The 16,864-nt window shown below is 39.4% G+C and overlaps 1 protein-coding gene across 11 annotated transcripts in view; it reads right to left on the bottom strand.

Moving 5' to 3' along the window:
• Window positions 1-16,864, bottom strand: part of ACSL4 (acyl-CoA synthetase long chain family member 4) — a 100,423-nt gene that overhangs the window by 24,714 nt on the left and 58,845 nt on the right. For all 11 annotated transcript variants that reach the window (XM_053917079.2, XM_053917084.2, XM_053917083.2 and 8 more), the window contains 4 exons: window positions 8,004-8,154; window positions 7,726-7,849; window positions 4,467-4,538; window positions 907-1,046 (listed from right to left, as the gene is read on the bottom strand). In XM_053917079.2, the coding sequence (XP_053773054.1) occupies window positions 907-1,046; window positions 4,467-4,538; window positions 7,726-7,849; window positions 8,004-8,154 (487 nt within the window). The remainder of the gene's footprint in view (window positions 1-906; window positions 1,047-4,466; window positions 4,539-7,725; window positions 7,850-8,003; window positions 8,155-16,864) is intronic.

The following is a 16,864-nucleotide window of genomic DNA, read 5'->3' on the forward strand; positions in this document are numbered from 1 at the left end:
TGACCCATGGACATGAACTATAGTGGGGGAATGTGGGAGGGAGGGAGTGTGCAGGGTGGAGTGGAGTGAAGGGGGGGAAATGGGACAACTGTAATAGCATAATCAACAAAATATATTTTAAAATTTTTCAAAAGAATGCTAATAGAAAGAAAGGTCTCAGCTTCATAAAGGCTATAGATGACAACTTCACAGCTAACATAATGCTCAATTGTGAAATAATGAAAACATTTTTAAGACCAAGAACATGTCAAGAATATCTACTCTCATTACTATTATTAAAATAATAATGGAATACTTGGATATAGCAATCAAAAAAGGAAAATTAATAAAATGCATCTAAATAAAAAAGAAACTTTCAAAAAAAAAAAGAAAAGAAAATGATGAAGTCAAAGAAAAACTATTTCAAGTTATGTTTGGCACATTCAGTCATCTATCTTATCTCCCTTCCAATGAAAAACACCTCCCCATCTCCAAGCCACAGCACTGCATTTAAAATAACTGTTATATTCATATACTTACTATGCTATTTTATGAAAACAACAAATCAGAAACACCTACATGCAGAATAAGTCTTGAAAATCACTCTTTAAAAGTTCGAAATGTCACACTTAAATTCAAATGTCTTGATTTAAAAATCTAGTTTTTCTTCATGAGACCAAATCTTATCATTAAATCTTAAATATTGATACTCAATTATTAAAATTTATTAAATTGCCAAGATCAGAGTTCAGGGTCCTCTGCTTGCTGTATCAGCAATGAAACTTAAAATTAAATGAAAGAAAATTTCAATCTTATGATCATGGTGGTAATGCTCAAATTAAGTTGCCATTTCCTTATTTATATTCCAGATATAAAAACAGAAAAACTATCTGAAGACTCAAAATATAGTCTATGAAATATACTCACAGATTGCAAAGTGGAGCATCATATCCCTTTTTTATCTGTTCCAATTTGTAATCGTACCCTATCTTGAACAGAGTTTTCTGAATATAATTCATTTCTTGGACTTTGCTCATAACATTCTTATAAATTCGATCCATGATTTCCTATAAGGTAAGCAAAATATCCAATAATCATAAAAAAATTACACCAATACTGAGACAGTCTTTAGTTGAAGATACCTTATTTACCAAAGTTTATGTAAATGCCTTTAGTATAATAAATATGTTTACTTCACTATATAATTAATTTCACTGACGGTCCTACTACTTCAAAAAGACTAAGGACAAGGATAGGCGTGTCTTCAATTCTATACACTAAATTTACCTGAAATTTTAAAAGATGACTCTAATCCTAATATTTTTCTCTTCATTACTACTACCTAGTGACTCTTGCAGCATGGCACAGAGCTTTACAGGTTCTTAAAATTCTTATGTCCCTAGAATTTAGGTATTTCTATTGCAATTTAATAGAAGCTCAGATAATAAAAAAGGAACAGGTCTCTTGGTCACAGCTCCTTGGAAAATTAGAAGTAGGACGAGGTTTGTCACACACCGACTACCATGCTACTGCATACAAAACACAAAATCAAACAAACAAAAATCCCAGACTGTCACCAAATGATGTTTTCTTGAAATTACTTAGCACAGATTAACAGAACTATTGTATAAAGCATACCTATTTATAAATACCTAATTTTAAATATTGAAAGTAGCAAATAGTGTAAATTCAGTTGTGCTACAATGAATACCTTTATGAATGGCTCTTAATAAAAGGAGGAACAAAAATAAAATGCTGTTTACAAATGCAGACAGCAGAACTGTCCCCCGGCATTATGCTAAGTGAAATAAGTCAGAGGAGATAGATAAATACCGCATGATCCCACTTATATGTGGGATCTAAAAAGGCCAAACTTATAGCAAGAGAGAATATACTGGCAATTGCCAGGAGCTGGGGGTTGGGGAAACTGGGATGGTATTGATCAAAGGGCATTAGCATCCAGTTAGAAGATGAATAACTTCTGGGGGTGCAATGTACAGCATGCTGACTATAGTTAACAAGACTGTATTGTATACTTGACAGATGCTGACAGTAAATCTTAAAATGTTCTCACAACACATACGAAATACACACACACACAAATGGTTAACTATGTGAGGTGATCAATGTATAATCTTATTGTGGCATCCACTTCACTACATACACATATCCAATCATGTTGTGCCTGTTAAAGTCACACAATGTTATATGACGATTATATCTTAATGAAGCTAGAGGCTGCCGTGGCATTCAAGCACGGTACAATGTTGTTTTCTCCACTTCCACAAAAGGAATCACTATTATATAACTAAAATATTTGTATTGATCTGTGGCTGAGAAATCCCAAAAGTTCCCTAAAAGGGCTTTAACATCCTAAAAGTATCCCTCTTAAAAAAGTGAATGGGATGTAGAGGCTAAAAGAACACGTGGGAGGAGAGCGATGTGTGAAAACCACTTCCACTGCTCCTCTCAACACCAAGCATAGGCACAGAAAGGCACCACAGGTAAGGAACACACGCAGCTTCAACAAATTGGCGGGATTTATTGTTAGCACAGTATGTCGCTGGTTTACCTTAACCTAATTACATAATGTTCAATTGAGTCACTGCTCATAAGAAGTTGTGATTTATTTTGAATTCTCACAATGTGAATATTACATACTTAAACGACTCATTTATTCTGACTCAGGAAAAGAAGAAACCCAGAAAACAGAACGGAGCAAAAATAATTCTCAATAAAAATATTGTAAAAGCCTATTTATGAAGGAGTGTTCAGAGCTAGGGGGAACAACAGCTTTGCTTAAGCATCAATGGACTAGCAACATGGAAGGTCATTGATTATCCCCAGGCTTGAAGAAGTACAAGGAGAGAAGTGTTACTGAAACCTGAAGGAGCACTGTAGCCATGGGAAACACCACCTGGTTACAGCCAATGGGAAAGAGGCTGTAACCAACGTATGCCTTACAACTCGCCAAAGTTGCAGCCTAGAGAAAAAGCAAAGACAGTAAGTATGCGGATCTCTCTCTCACTCCTCCTACCCTCTGATCACTCATGAGTGCCAACAATGGGCTGAACTCAATCAGAAAGCAGAGGCAGGCAAGCCCTGATAATTCATTCACAAAAGTTAGCCTCCCAAGACACAAAGTAAAGAAGGATGGACAATGGGCAACTGGAAAATACACAGAATATCAGCTAACTCCTGTTTATCCTTCAAGCCGCAATTCAGACATTACTTCCTAAATTTCTCAGCCATTCCCACTCCCTAACTATGCTGTGTGTGATACGCTTTACTAGGGACTCCTGTTCTTCGGATAATGAAGCTAACGTAATTACTTCTCAAAACCAAACAACAAAAACAATCCTGAAAGGACAGCCTTGGTGGTTAAGACTCTGGAATCAGACTGGTAGAGTTCAGACTTTAACTCTACAACCTATTGGCTGTATTAAGCAAGTATTTTTGTTTATAAAATGTGGGTAACAAGACCCAGCTAACAAAGTCTCAGGGAGAAGTGAGATAAGCTACCTAAATAAAGCACTTAGCACAGTACCTGGAACACATAAGTATTCCCTGACATATTATCAGCAACGGTTTAATTTGTAAGCTTGCTGGATTCTATAGCACCTCTAAATAAAAAGGCAAATGCCACTCTGACTTACTCTAATTCTTTAGTTATCTGGTAATTTTGTAATTACAAGGTAAAAAAAAAAGTATCTTCCATTTCTAATTCTTAGAAAAATTTACATTGAACACTTCATTATCTGATCTCAGACTTTCCATGTGCAAAAACAATTCTGTGAAAGATATTGGGTAAGATTTAAAGTCTGGTCGTAATACAAGCAGTACTGATACGCAGCCCCACTGCAGTTTCCAAAGCCTAAAAGCAGGAAAATTTGTTTGAGTACACAAGTTTGAAACACTGCATTAAATATTTCAGAATTTGTCATTATAAGGCTATAAAATGTAACATCTTATTTTTATAAAAGGTGGTATTTCACAAAAATATTTTGAATAGGATGAATAAACTTTTTTCTTTGTGAGGTCTCAAATGATAGCTTTCTTAGTCACCGTAAGGGTCCGGAGGCTTGGATTCTAGACTTACCTCTGTCACTGACCAGCTCCGTAACCTTGGGTGCGCCTCCTCGGTTCTCTACCATGGGCTAGATTTCCCCGTGTTTTAAATTAAGTGACTATACAAAATGATCTTTACAGTTTATTCTACCTTTAAAGTATTACGATCAATCCTCTCTCTGGGTAGTCTGAACTTAGCCATTTTCATCACCTAATTTTCAAGTATCAGTAATCTCTAGCAGCTACACATTTCAGAAGTTTGCCACTGCATCTTTCCCAATACTTACCTGAGATTTTAAGTAACATATCTGCCATAATATGCACCAAGAAAAGTTATCTTAATATATATGTAAATGTCTAATATTACTTTTTAAAAATCCAAGTGCAAGGAATAAATGACATTTATACTCTGCACTTACCGGAACAGCTGCCATGAGGGTAGGCTTCAGCACAGTACAGTCTCCTTTACTTCCTTTTTTAATTTTGCTGGACTACATTAAAGACCAAGTAAATAGGATTAGGGTACCTAACCTTAGCAAAAAAAATGTTATAATTCAAGCGTTAACAACAACAAAGCCAGAGATTTACACATGGAATTTGATCTTCTACTGCTCAGTGAATTATTGGTTAGAACTACCGTAACCTGTAAGTCTGTTGCCTTGGACCACTCGGCCATCCTGACACCCTTATAACCTGTAAGTCTGAAGTATAAGTGCTTTAGTGCTTTATTTCTTCTAGCACATTTCAGCCTTCCTTAGAGGATAAACTAAGATGCAAAAGAAAGGACAAAGGGATATTTTGGTAAGTCAAGCATTCTTATTAATAACATTACCATCAAACATAGTACTGACTATCCATTTTCAACAAAACAAAACTTCTCAACTAAGGTAGATCAAACACTAAAACAAAGGTTGAAGATAATTTTAACTTTCTTTAATTAGCTAAAAGGCAAAACCAGCAACTCAACTCACCACTACGATCATCAAGTAACATACAAAAATACTAATTTGATAGCATTTTGGTTGACAGAATACTGAAGACACTGCCAGTGACCATGAGGTGATATGCACATACATTTGTAAATGCATGTATGTTTTTCTTTTCAATTCTTTTCTTTCTTATACACATAAATACGATCTGGGATTTCAGACGTCAGAGCAGTAGGTAGAAAAGCTGACAGTCATCCACTGAAAGAGGTAGACAAAAATAAGAATCTGCTATAATGCAGTTAGTCTGGAAGTTTAGCTGTATCACGTGTTAGCCATGGCCAACACAGGCAAGAAGAAAACCAGCTCTTAAGAGGCAAGGGGATCCTCTGGTATGACCCGCTCTGCCACATAGAAGGTTCTGCTGATAGAACTCAATAGTTTTTATGCTACTTTTCTTTATGAGATAAATAGAGGAAATAAAATAACTTCTTGTATCTCGTGTCTGTGAAAATGTGTGCACATTTGTGAGTGGAAACCTACACCTGTATACGCACACCACACACAGGGGGCTGCTCCGTAGAGAGAGAGAGAGAGATAGGCTCTCGTGTCCTGTGAGTCCAAGCTGATCTCCATGTGTCGCTGACCAGTTTCTGCTATGGAGAGCAGTTCCAGGATAGCAGTAAGCCACAAGGAGTTGTTCCTGGCTTTATTATTCAGAGTAATATTTCAGTTCTTGTGTTTATTATGATTCTAGTAACCCTAGTTTTGACATCGCTATCATCTGCAGGGTTCCAAGGTGGTCCCTCTGGTCTCTGACCTTTTTCTGATTTCCTATCTAAGGGAGACTCCTGGATTTTATATTCCTGATCAGATCAAGACTCTTTAGAACAAAGTTTATTGAAAAGGTAAGTGTGAATGCTTCTGACAGTTCTCTAACAGGTTTCTAATGTACTACTTGGCCTGAGAGACAGCAAGAATGAAGTCAGACCAGCAACAGCCTCCAACTGCCCCCCTTTCCCACACAGAGGCTATTGTTTTCAGAAAGGCAGTGAAAGCAAGGGCTTTCTGCACTCCCCTGCTCAGGGGGAAATCATACTCAAAGCTTAATGGAATGATTTTACATTTTGAAAACATCTCCAGACATAAGAAAAACTCACTACAATGCATCCAATGTAATCATCACAGATTTTTCTTAAAATTTTTTTAAAAATGTAAGCCATAGTCTCATTAATAGGTCTATTATGACTTTACTCAATCAAGTCCTGTTTATCAGTTTACTTGATAGTTTAGTTTATGTATTTCACTCATTACTATTCTAGCGGATTGTAAATGTGAATTTTTAGCTTAGTGGTTTGGTGAAATACAGCAAGTTCTCCATCTTACAAAGAAGTTGTGTGGTCCTTAAATTACAAAGTTGGCAATTATTTGGAACACAGAATGTTTTTCTCATGGTAAAGACACTGAAAAGATGGTTGGATTATCCTTAGGGGTACGGTAGTGGTAATGACCATGAAGGGACACAAGGGACATTCTGGGATCTAGAAACGTTCTTTTTTCCTCCCTTGATCTAGACGATGATCATCACAGAAGCCTATATATGCATGTGTATGTTACATGTAATCAATCAGTACCCTTAAGATTTTTGCACCTTAAGTTTATATCCAAAATCAAGCCCCCCCAAACAGAAAAAGATGGTTGCAATCTCAAATATCAAAAACATCAATTTAACTTTTTGTCTTAACATTATACAGCCTACTAACCTCTACCAAAAATGGTATTTGTAACAAAAAAAGTTGAAAGTATTACAACTTCTAACTGTGAACTACAAGGGCACATCTTGTCAATGCCTGCTCCAGTAAGACTCCCAAATAAAAGGCAGCACTGCCTGCGGTTCTGAAATATGACAGCTGGGCCTCCAGTGTTGAGAGCGGCAGAAGCCACACAGAGAATCAAGTCATTCCCACCTATAACTCAGTTTACCTTTCAGCATTTGGAACTCCACGGCTCCCTTCAAAGCTCTGTTTTCCACCAATGTCTGGTTGAAGCTTTTTGAAATGGGCTTAAAATAAATGAATCAGCCCTACCATTGTTGGATTTACTGCTATGAATGACAGGGAGAAGGGAGGAGCCTGACTCGGTAGAAATCTGGGGGCTGCCTTTGGACAGACATGCTGCAATGCTGCCAATAGAACTTCCACGATGGTGAAATGTTTGCTATCTGTGCGATCCGCATGGTAGCCACGAGTCACATGTAGCTACTGAGAAGTTGAAATGTGGCTAGAGAAACTGAAAAACTGAATTTTTCTGATTTAATGTTAATTATTCTGTATTTCAATATGTAGCTAGTGACTACTGTATTGGACAGCATTACCCAAGAGAAAACTCAGAGGAAAATTAGGCCAAAACCGTACCACTACCTCTCTCCCAAATCCCACCAATAATCACGAGTAATATGGCAAGAAAGTCTCAGTGTATTTATATTCTCTATCCTAGCTCTCTAAAATACAAATCTAATTGGGAAAGATAAGATGAAAGGAACGATTAGTTTCAAAATAATTTAAAAATATGTAGAAAAGCAACAGAAAAAACAATTTTATTTAAAATAGCTACACATTGCTTATGGGAATTTCTTTCAAAGTTATAGAAAAAGTTTCAGCTGAATTAAAATATCTCATGTTTGAGTAATATATTCTCAGCCAAACAATGGAACTTGATATGATCAAGCCAATATACTGAAAAGCTTTGTCACCTGGTCAGAGAGTGTAAGTGGAGAAGAATATCCAATCCTACAGCCATAGGTAAAGCAAGATATTTCTGCTGTCAATTCTAGGACATGAGCCAAAGGCAGGTAGCCAATATATGTGTCCTTTGGTCTAAAAAAAAATAAGAGAAACATTTTAGCCAATCTTAAAAAGGCATTACACATTATAAATCTCAATAACCTTATCATTTTAATATAGATTGAGTAGAGAATGCGAATATGACCTCTGATTTCTAAGAAAAAAAATGGTTGAATGATTCTCTTACCCAAGGCCAGGAATCCTCTCACACTGGCCTGCCATTCCAGCTATCAAATTGCTATGATGCATCATCACTCCCTTAGGTCGGCCAGTAGAACCACTGGTATACATGACAATAGCCATGTCTGAAGGAGCTGGTCTATTCGGAGGAACGCTTGCTAAATGAATGGAAAAGTACCACATTAATGATTTGAACACACAAAAATACCTCTGATACTATCACTGCCATCAGGGTAATAGACATACCCATCACCTCCTTGGGTACTGTTGTTGTTGTTCTTAACTTGATATTTAAGGTGATTTCAACTTTAAAATTGTAACATGCTAAGTTTTAAATAGCACATTGAATCTCAACCTCAACATAGTATCACGCTAACCTAATAACCTCCTTTCCATCCCAGAATATACCAAAATGCTCAAGAAGACAAAGATATATTATCAGAATTAAATGAAACTTTAACAAGATTCTTGGATTTTAAAAAATCAGTTTATACTCTGCATGATACTATAATAATGGGTACATGCTATTATACTTTTGTCCAACAAATCCATAGAATATACACCACCGCGAGTGATCCCCACAGTAAACTATGGACTTTGGGTCATTCTGATGTGTCAACGTAGGCTCATCAATTGTAATGAATGTACCCTCTTCTGGGAAAACTTGATAGTGGGAGACACAGCGTCTATGTAAAGATAGGGGATATATGTGAACTCTCTGTACTTTCCTGTCAATTTTGCTATGAATCTCTGTTCTACAAAATAAACTTCTTTTTTAAGTTAGTTTAAGAAAATGATTTACAGAGGACTTCTGGCCAAGACGGAGGCGTAGGTAGACACACTGTGCCTCCTCACACAACCAAAAGAAGGACAACAACAATTTTAAAACAAAAAACAACCACAACTGCCAGAAAATCAAACTGTATGGAAGTCCGACAACCAAGGAGATAAAGAAGAAACATTTATTCAGACCAGTAGGAGGGGCAGAGAACGGCAGCCACACAGAGAGGACTCACAGCAAGGCTGCAGCCAGCAGACCCGGCAACAAACCAAACAACTAAGGGCCCAAGCGTGGGAAAATAAAGCTTCAAGCCACTGATTGAAAACACCTGTGGGTCCTATGCAACGTAGTATTGGAAGTCCTAGCCACAGCAATCAGACAAGTAAAAGCAATAAAAGGCATCCAAACTGGAAAGGAGGAAAGGAAAATGTCACTGTTTACAGATGCCATGACAGTGTACGTGGAAAATCCTATAGACTCCACCAAAAAACTACTCGACCTAATAAATGAATTTGGCAAAACAGCTGGATACAAAGTCAATACTCAGAAATCAAAGGCATTCCAGTACACCAACAACGAAACTGCAGAAACAGAAATCAGGAAAAATATCCCATTTGATATAGCAACAAGAAAAAGAGAGTACCTAGGAATAAACCTAACCAAGGAGGTAAAAGACCTGTACACAGAACACTACAGAACACTGAAGAAAGAAATCAAGGAAGACACAAACAAATAGAAGCAAGTACCATGCTCATGGATTGGAAGAATTAACATCATCAAAATGGCCATACTACCCAAAGCAATTTATAGATTCAATGCAATCCCTATTATAGTACCCATGTCATATTTCACAGATATAGAACAAACATTTCAGAAATTCAGTTGGAAGCATAACCGACCCCGAATAGCTGCAGCAATTTTGAGAAAGAAGAACAAAGCAGGAGGGACCACAATACCTGATATCAATCTGTATTACAAGGCCACGGTAATCAAAACAGCCTGGTACTGGAATCAAAACAGTCACATAGACCAATGGAACAGAACAGAGAGCCCAGAAATAAACTAAAGTTTTTATGGTCAATTAATATTTGACAAAGGAGGCAGGAGCATAAAATGGAGCAAAAACAGCCTCTTCAACAGATGGTGTTGGGAGATCTGGACAGCTACGTGCAAGAAAATGAAAGTCGATCACCAACTTATGCCATACACAAAAATAAACTCAAGATGGATAAAAGACTTAAATATAAGTTGTAACACCATAAAAGTCCTTGAGGAAAACATTGGCAGGAAAATCTCAGACATTCCACACAGCAACATCCTCACAGACATGTCCCCTAAAGCAAGGGACATAAAGGAAAGAATAAACAAATGGGACCTCATCAAAATAAAAAGCTTCTGCATGGCTAAAGAAAACAGCACCAAATTACAAAGAGAACCAACAGTATGGGAAAACATATTTGCCAATGATACCTCGGACAAGGGCCTGATCTCCAAAATGTATAAAGAACTCACACAACTCCATTCCAAGAAGACAAACAACCCAATTAAAAAATGGGCAAAGGACTTGAACAGACACTTCTCCAAGGAAGATATACAGAGGGCCCAGAGACATAGGAAAAGATGCTCAGCATCACTAGCCATCAGAGAGATGCAAATTAAAACAACAATGAGGTAACATCTCACACCAGTCAGAGTGGCCAACATAAACAAATCGACAAACAAATGTTGGAGAGGATGCGGAGAAAAGGGAACCCTAGTACACTGTTGGTGGGAATGCAGACTGGTGAGGCCACTGTGGAAAACAGTATGCAATTTCCTCAGAAAACTAAAAATGGAACTGCCCTTTGACCCAGCAATTCCACTGCTGGGATTATACCCTAAGAACACTGAAACACCAATCCAAAAGAACCTGTGCACCCCAATGTTCATAGCAGCACAATTTACAATAGCCTAGTACTGGAAGCAACCTAAGTGCCCATCAGCAAACCAGTGGATCCAAAAACTATTGTATATTTACACAATGGAATTCTATGCAGCAGAGAGAAAGAAGGAGCTTATACCCTTTGCAACAGCATGGATGGAACTGGAGAGCATTATGCTAAGTGAAATAAGCCAGGCGGTGAGGGACAAATACCATATGATCTCACCTTTAAGTGGAACATAATCAATAGAAGAAAAAAGCAAACAAAATATAACCAGAGACATTGAAGTTAAGAACAATGTAACAATAGCCAGTGGGGAGTGGGGTGGGGACAGTGGGAAGAGGGGATTACAGGAACTACTATAAAGGACACATGGACAAAATCAAGGGGGAGGGTGGAGGTGGGGGAGGGAGGTGGGTTCAGCTGGGGTGGGGTGGAGGGATGGGGAGAAAAGGCATACAACTGTAACTGAATAACAATAAAAATTTTTAAAAAAGAAAACAAAACACCTGTGGGGGTTGAGGCAGCAGTGGGAGAAACTCCCAGCCTCACAGTAGAGTTCATTGGAGAGACTCACAGGGGCCTATACCACACACAAACCCACTCACTGAGAAGCAGCACCAGAAGGGTCCAATTTGATTGTGGGTAGCGGAAGGAGTGACGGAAATCTGGCAGAGAATGGAGGAAGAGCCACTGTTCCCTCTCAGACCCCTTTCCCACATACAGTGTCACAGCGCAGTGACCTGGGTTGCCCTGCTCTGGTGAACACCTAAGGCTCTGCCCCTTACTAAACAGGAGTGCCAAGACAAAAAAATGGCCCAAATGAAAGAACAGATCAAAGCTCCAGAAGTAATACAACTAAGCAACAGAGAGAGCCAACCTATCAGATGCACAGTTCAAAACACTGGTAATCAGGATGCTCACAGAATTGGTTGCATTTGGTCAAAAATTTGATGAAAAAATGAAGGTTATGCTAAGTGAAATAAAGGAAAACGTACAGGGAACCAATAGTGATGGGAAGGAAACCAGGACTCAAATCAAAGGCAATGACCAAAAAGAAGAAAGAAACATCCAACCAGAGAAGAATGAAGAAACGAGAATTCAAAAAAATGAGGAGAGGCTTAGGAACCTCCAGGGCATCTTTAAACATTCCAATATCCGAATTATAGGGCTACCAGAAGGAGAAGAGGAAGAACAAAAATTTGAAAACTTATTTGAACAAATAATGAAGGAGAACTTCCCTAATCTGGTAAAGGAAATAAACTTCCAGAAAGTCCAGCAAGCTCAGAGAATCCGAAAGAGGCTGGACCCAAGGAGGAACACACCAAGGCACATCATAATCACATTACCCAAGATTAAAGAGAAGGAGAGAATCTTAGAAGCAGCAAGAGAAAAGGACACAGTTACCTACAAAGCAGTTACCGTAAGACTGTCAGCTGATTTCTCAAAAGAGACCTTACAGGCAAGAAGGGGCTGGAAAGAAGTACTCAAAGTCATGAAAGGCAAGCACCCACATCCAAGATTGCTCCATCCAGCAAAGCTATCATTTAGAATGGAAGGGCAGATAAAGTGCTTCTCAGATAAGGTCAAGTTCAAGGAGTTCATCATCACCAAGCCCTTATTCTATGAAATGTTAAAGGGACTTATCTAAGAAAAAGAAGATCAAAAATATGAACAGTTAAAATGACAGCAAACTGACAGTTATTAACAATTACACCTAAAACAAAAACAAAAGCAAACTAAGCAAACAACTAGAACAGGAACAGAACCACAGACATGGAGATCACATGGAGAGTTATCAACAGGGAAGTGGGAAGGGGAGAGAGGGGGGAAAGGTACAGAGAATAAGTAGCATAAGTGGTAGGTACAAAATATAGGGGGGGAAGTTAAGAATAGTATAGGAAATGTGGAAGCCAAAGAACTTATATGTATGACCCATGGACATGAACCAAATTGGGGGAATGTGGGTGGAGGGGGTTTGCAGGGTGGAGTGGAGTGAAGGGGGGGAAATGGGACAACTGTAATAGCATAATCGATTAAATATATTTAAAATAAAATAAAATAAAATGTCATAAATATATCAAAAAAAAAAGAAAATGAGTTTCATTTCAGGTACCAATTAAAATACAAATTTTAAACAGTGTGATTTTACCATTGAAATAGCCAGATAATGTTATACTTAAATTGGTTAATGGTAATGCTCCTTAAAGATATGTACTGTCAAGGGTTTATAAATCAAAACAATTGGAACTGGATCTTCCATTTGATGAGTAACGGATGCAGCGGCAATACATACAGGGTGAGGCCGAAGAAGGCTTACAGTGGTCAGTATGGAAAATGCAGTCATTAATAAATAGTACAAAAATAAACTGTGTGTTCCGCATGCTCACACCTATACACCTAATTCTGCCACACCCCATATGTTAAGCTCTTCTCAGTCTAAGCACACAATGTGACACCTCACTTCTTGTCATCATAACTACTATCTACTCAGATAAAGTATCATAAAAAATGTGTCTTAGCTAGTGTAGAGATGAGTGGAACTAGGTGGGATATGTGGTCTACCATGTTATTGTTATGAGGACTCAATACTCCCATAGTTTTTTACCAACAGCGTTTGAAGAATCAGTCAAGTTTCCCCCATCTTGCAGGGTCAACACAGTGTTGAGAGACAATTCCCCAGGTGTCTCTTGAGTTTCCAAACAGCTTGTGAGTAGAGGCACTGACTTTATTCTGAACTATCTTTTCAAGAAAGTTTGGACAGTGAAGAGCCTAGGAAGACAGAGAGAGTAGAGTGTCTCTGTCCAAAGCAAAGAGCTGGCTTGCTTACTGGCCAGGACAATGGAGATAATCTCTCTCCAGGGCACAGGACAGGCATGCTTATTGCGCATTGTAAGAACTGGGTTCCCTACGTTAGGCGTCTCTCCTATAACATGACCTACTACATGTGCAGGTATTATCTAACCCTCTTCATATTGCGCTGTGGAAACTGGGGTGCAAGGAAGCAACATAAATGCTGATACTCTGGGTACTGCTATTTGCAGTGATTAAAAAAAAAAAAAAAACTGTCCTTCATCTCCGATGCAAGTCTTGTGTCTCCAAGAAGCTGTGGCAAGCTCGTTTGTTTGCTTGCACAGTTTGGTAAAATGTCAGCCCCTACGTCATGCTCCCCAAGTAGTAGAGTGTTATACTCGATACCTGTTATGCAAACCTGTGTTCTGTTTCTAATGGTGAAATATAATATCCATAAGCTAAAAAGAGATTCAACCAACATTTTCTTCCGCCGAAATGAATCCTTTCCTCATCTGGTAGAGTATCATGACCTTTACATTAAACATGACAGAAAAACTAGTTAAATGGAGTGTTTAATTCCCTCAACCCCCTGTTCTGATGACCAACTAATATTTTGCTACAAGGCAGATTCGCTTGTTTCAAATGAAATACCAACTACCACCTCAGTGGCAGAATAAATCCAAGCATGGAACTTCTGGGCAAGATGGTGACATAGGTAACCATGGTACTCACCTACTCCCACAACCACATAAAAATTACAACTAAACTACAAAACAACCATCATTCATAACTGCCTGAAATCTGGCTGAATGGAAGTCCCACAACTGAGGGATTAAAGAAGCCACATTGAGATTGATAGGAGAGGCAGAGATGTAGAACAGGCTAGTCCCATACCAACGTGTGGCAGATAAAAAATTGGGAGAGATATATCAGCTGCAGAGGTCACCCCCAAAGAGCAAGGGTTCCTAGCCCCATACCAGGCCCACGATCTCAGGCTTCAAGGGCCACGAAGAGAAGTCCCCATAACTTCTGTCAGTAAAAACCTGCAGGGATTATGGCTGAGTGAGCTGTAGGGCTTCTGGAGTCCTAAGTGCTCCTCTGAAAGGGTCCACGCATGAACTTACTTGCTGATGGACTCACTGCCTCTGAGCTCCAGCATAGGGGCAGCAGCTTGAAAGGCGACATAGACATGTATGGAAGCACTGAAGTGTCTGGCATCAGGGCAAGAACTGGTGGGGCAGGTCTCTCCAAGACAGAAATGCTGGCAGAGGTCATTGTTCCTTTTCCGAGCCCTCCCCTCACAGAGCCACAGAACTAGCCAGCAGGCAACATATCTCAGTCTTCATCAACCTGGCTCACACCGTATGCCCCACTGTGGTGATTCCCTGAGGCCACATTTCACCCAACTTTTGGGCCCACCCAAGCTGTTTCCAGCGGCTTTTCCATATGAATGACCTATCTTGGCTCATGCTTCAAGTCTTCCTAAAATCTCTCAAAGAAGAAGAATCTAGCCTCAGTGTGCTGCATACCTCTTGCTAACTGGTTCCAGCCTTGGCACTAGCAGCAGCCGGCCTTGGTTCACAGCTAGGCCTTGCCTGGGCACCTCTAAGCACAGCACAAGTAGCACCCATCTTCAGATCACTCTGTAGAGCTCATGATGGGTGGCCCTAGACAGAACACAGGGGGCAGTTGACCTTGGCCTGCACCTCCCGGGAGGCCCAGAGCCACTGCACTCAGTGGACAGCTTCAGACCATGTCAAAGCATCACCACCCAACCACCTCCACAAGTGATACACACAAGAGGCGGATTCAACAAGCACCAGAACCCTAATGAACTGAGTCCTGCTCTGTGGGGTGGGCCCCCTGTACAGCTAGCTGAGTCTCCACAGTGATTGGAGGTCAGTGGTTGCAGCCAATCCTTGCAGCTAATCAGCCTGGGAGCAAATTCTTCCCTCTGACATGTCAACAGCAATCACAGCTCAACTACAACAAGAGGATTTACACAGCCCACACAGGGAATGCACCTCAAGTGCCCAGTGTGGATGACCGAGAAGGCTGTGCCACTGGACCCCACAGAACACATACTACATACTACAGAACACTCTACCAAGCCAGGGAGTCATGTCAGCTCTACCTAATACATAGAAACAAACACAAGGGTGGCTGCCAAAATGAGAAGACAAAGAAACATGCCCCAAAAGAAAGAACAGAGCAAAACTTCAGAAAAAGAACTAAAGCAAAATGGAGACAAGCAATCTACTAGATGCTGAGTTCAAAACACTGCTTATAATGATGCTCAATGAACTTAGTGAGAACCTCAACAGCATAAAAGAAGACCAGTCAGAAATGAAGGACACATTAACTGAAATGAAGAATAATTGCCCTGACTGGTATGGCTCTATTGGTTGGGCATTGTCCTGCAAAGCAAAAGGTCACTGGTTCAATTCCCTCTCAGGGCACATGCCTGGGATGCAGGTACATGCCTGGTCAGGGTGCATTCAAGAGGCAACAGATCACTGTTTCCCTCTCATATCGATGTTTCTCTCCCTCACTTTCTCCCTCCCTTCCCCTCTCACTCTCTAAAAATAAATAAATAAAATCTTTAAAAAACAATAATTTACAGGGAATCAACAGTAGAATAGATGAAGCCAAGAATCAAATCAGCAATTTAGAATATAAGGAAGCAAAAAGCACCCAATCAGAACAGGAAAAATAAAAAAGAATCCAAAAAAATGAAGGTAGTGTAAGGAGCCTCTAGGACAACTTCCAGTTACCAACATTCACGTCATGGGGGTGCTGGAAGAAGAGCGAGAACAAGAAATTGAAATCTATTTGGAAAAAAGTGGCAGAAAACTTGGTGGAAGTAATAGACATGCAAGCCCAAGAAGCACAGAGAGTCCTAAACAAGAGGAGCCCCAAGAAGCCCACACGAAAATACACCATAATTAAAATGCAAAAGGTTAAAGACAAAGAGAGAATCTTTAAAGCAGCAAGAGAAAAGCAGTCAGTTACCTACAAGGGCCCTCATAAGACTGTCAACTGATTTCTCAACACAAACTTTCCGGGCCAAAAGGGGTTGGCAAGAAATATTCAAAGTGATAAAAAGCAAGGAAGGACCTACAACCAAGATTATTCTACCCAGAAAAGCTATCACTTAGAATTGAAGGACAGGTAAAAAACTTCCCAGACAGGAAAAAGCTAAAGGAGTTCTTTACCACCAGACCACTATTAAATGAAATGTTTTTTTTAATTAATTTATTTATTTTTAGAGAGAGGGTAAAGGAGAGAGAAAGAAAGTGAGAGAGAAAGAGAGGGAGAGAAACATCAATGTGTGGTTGCCTCCTGCGTGCCCCCATAGGGGACCTGGCCCAC

Source organism: Desmodus rotundus, chromosome X (genome assembly GCF_022682495.2).
Source record: "Desmodus rotundus isolate HL8 chromosome X, HLdesRot8A.1, whole genome shotgun sequence".
In the NCBI taxonomy this organism is placed as follows: domain Eukaryota; kingdom Metazoa; phylum Chordata; class Mammalia; order Chiroptera; family Phyllostomidae; genus Desmodus; species Desmodus rotundus.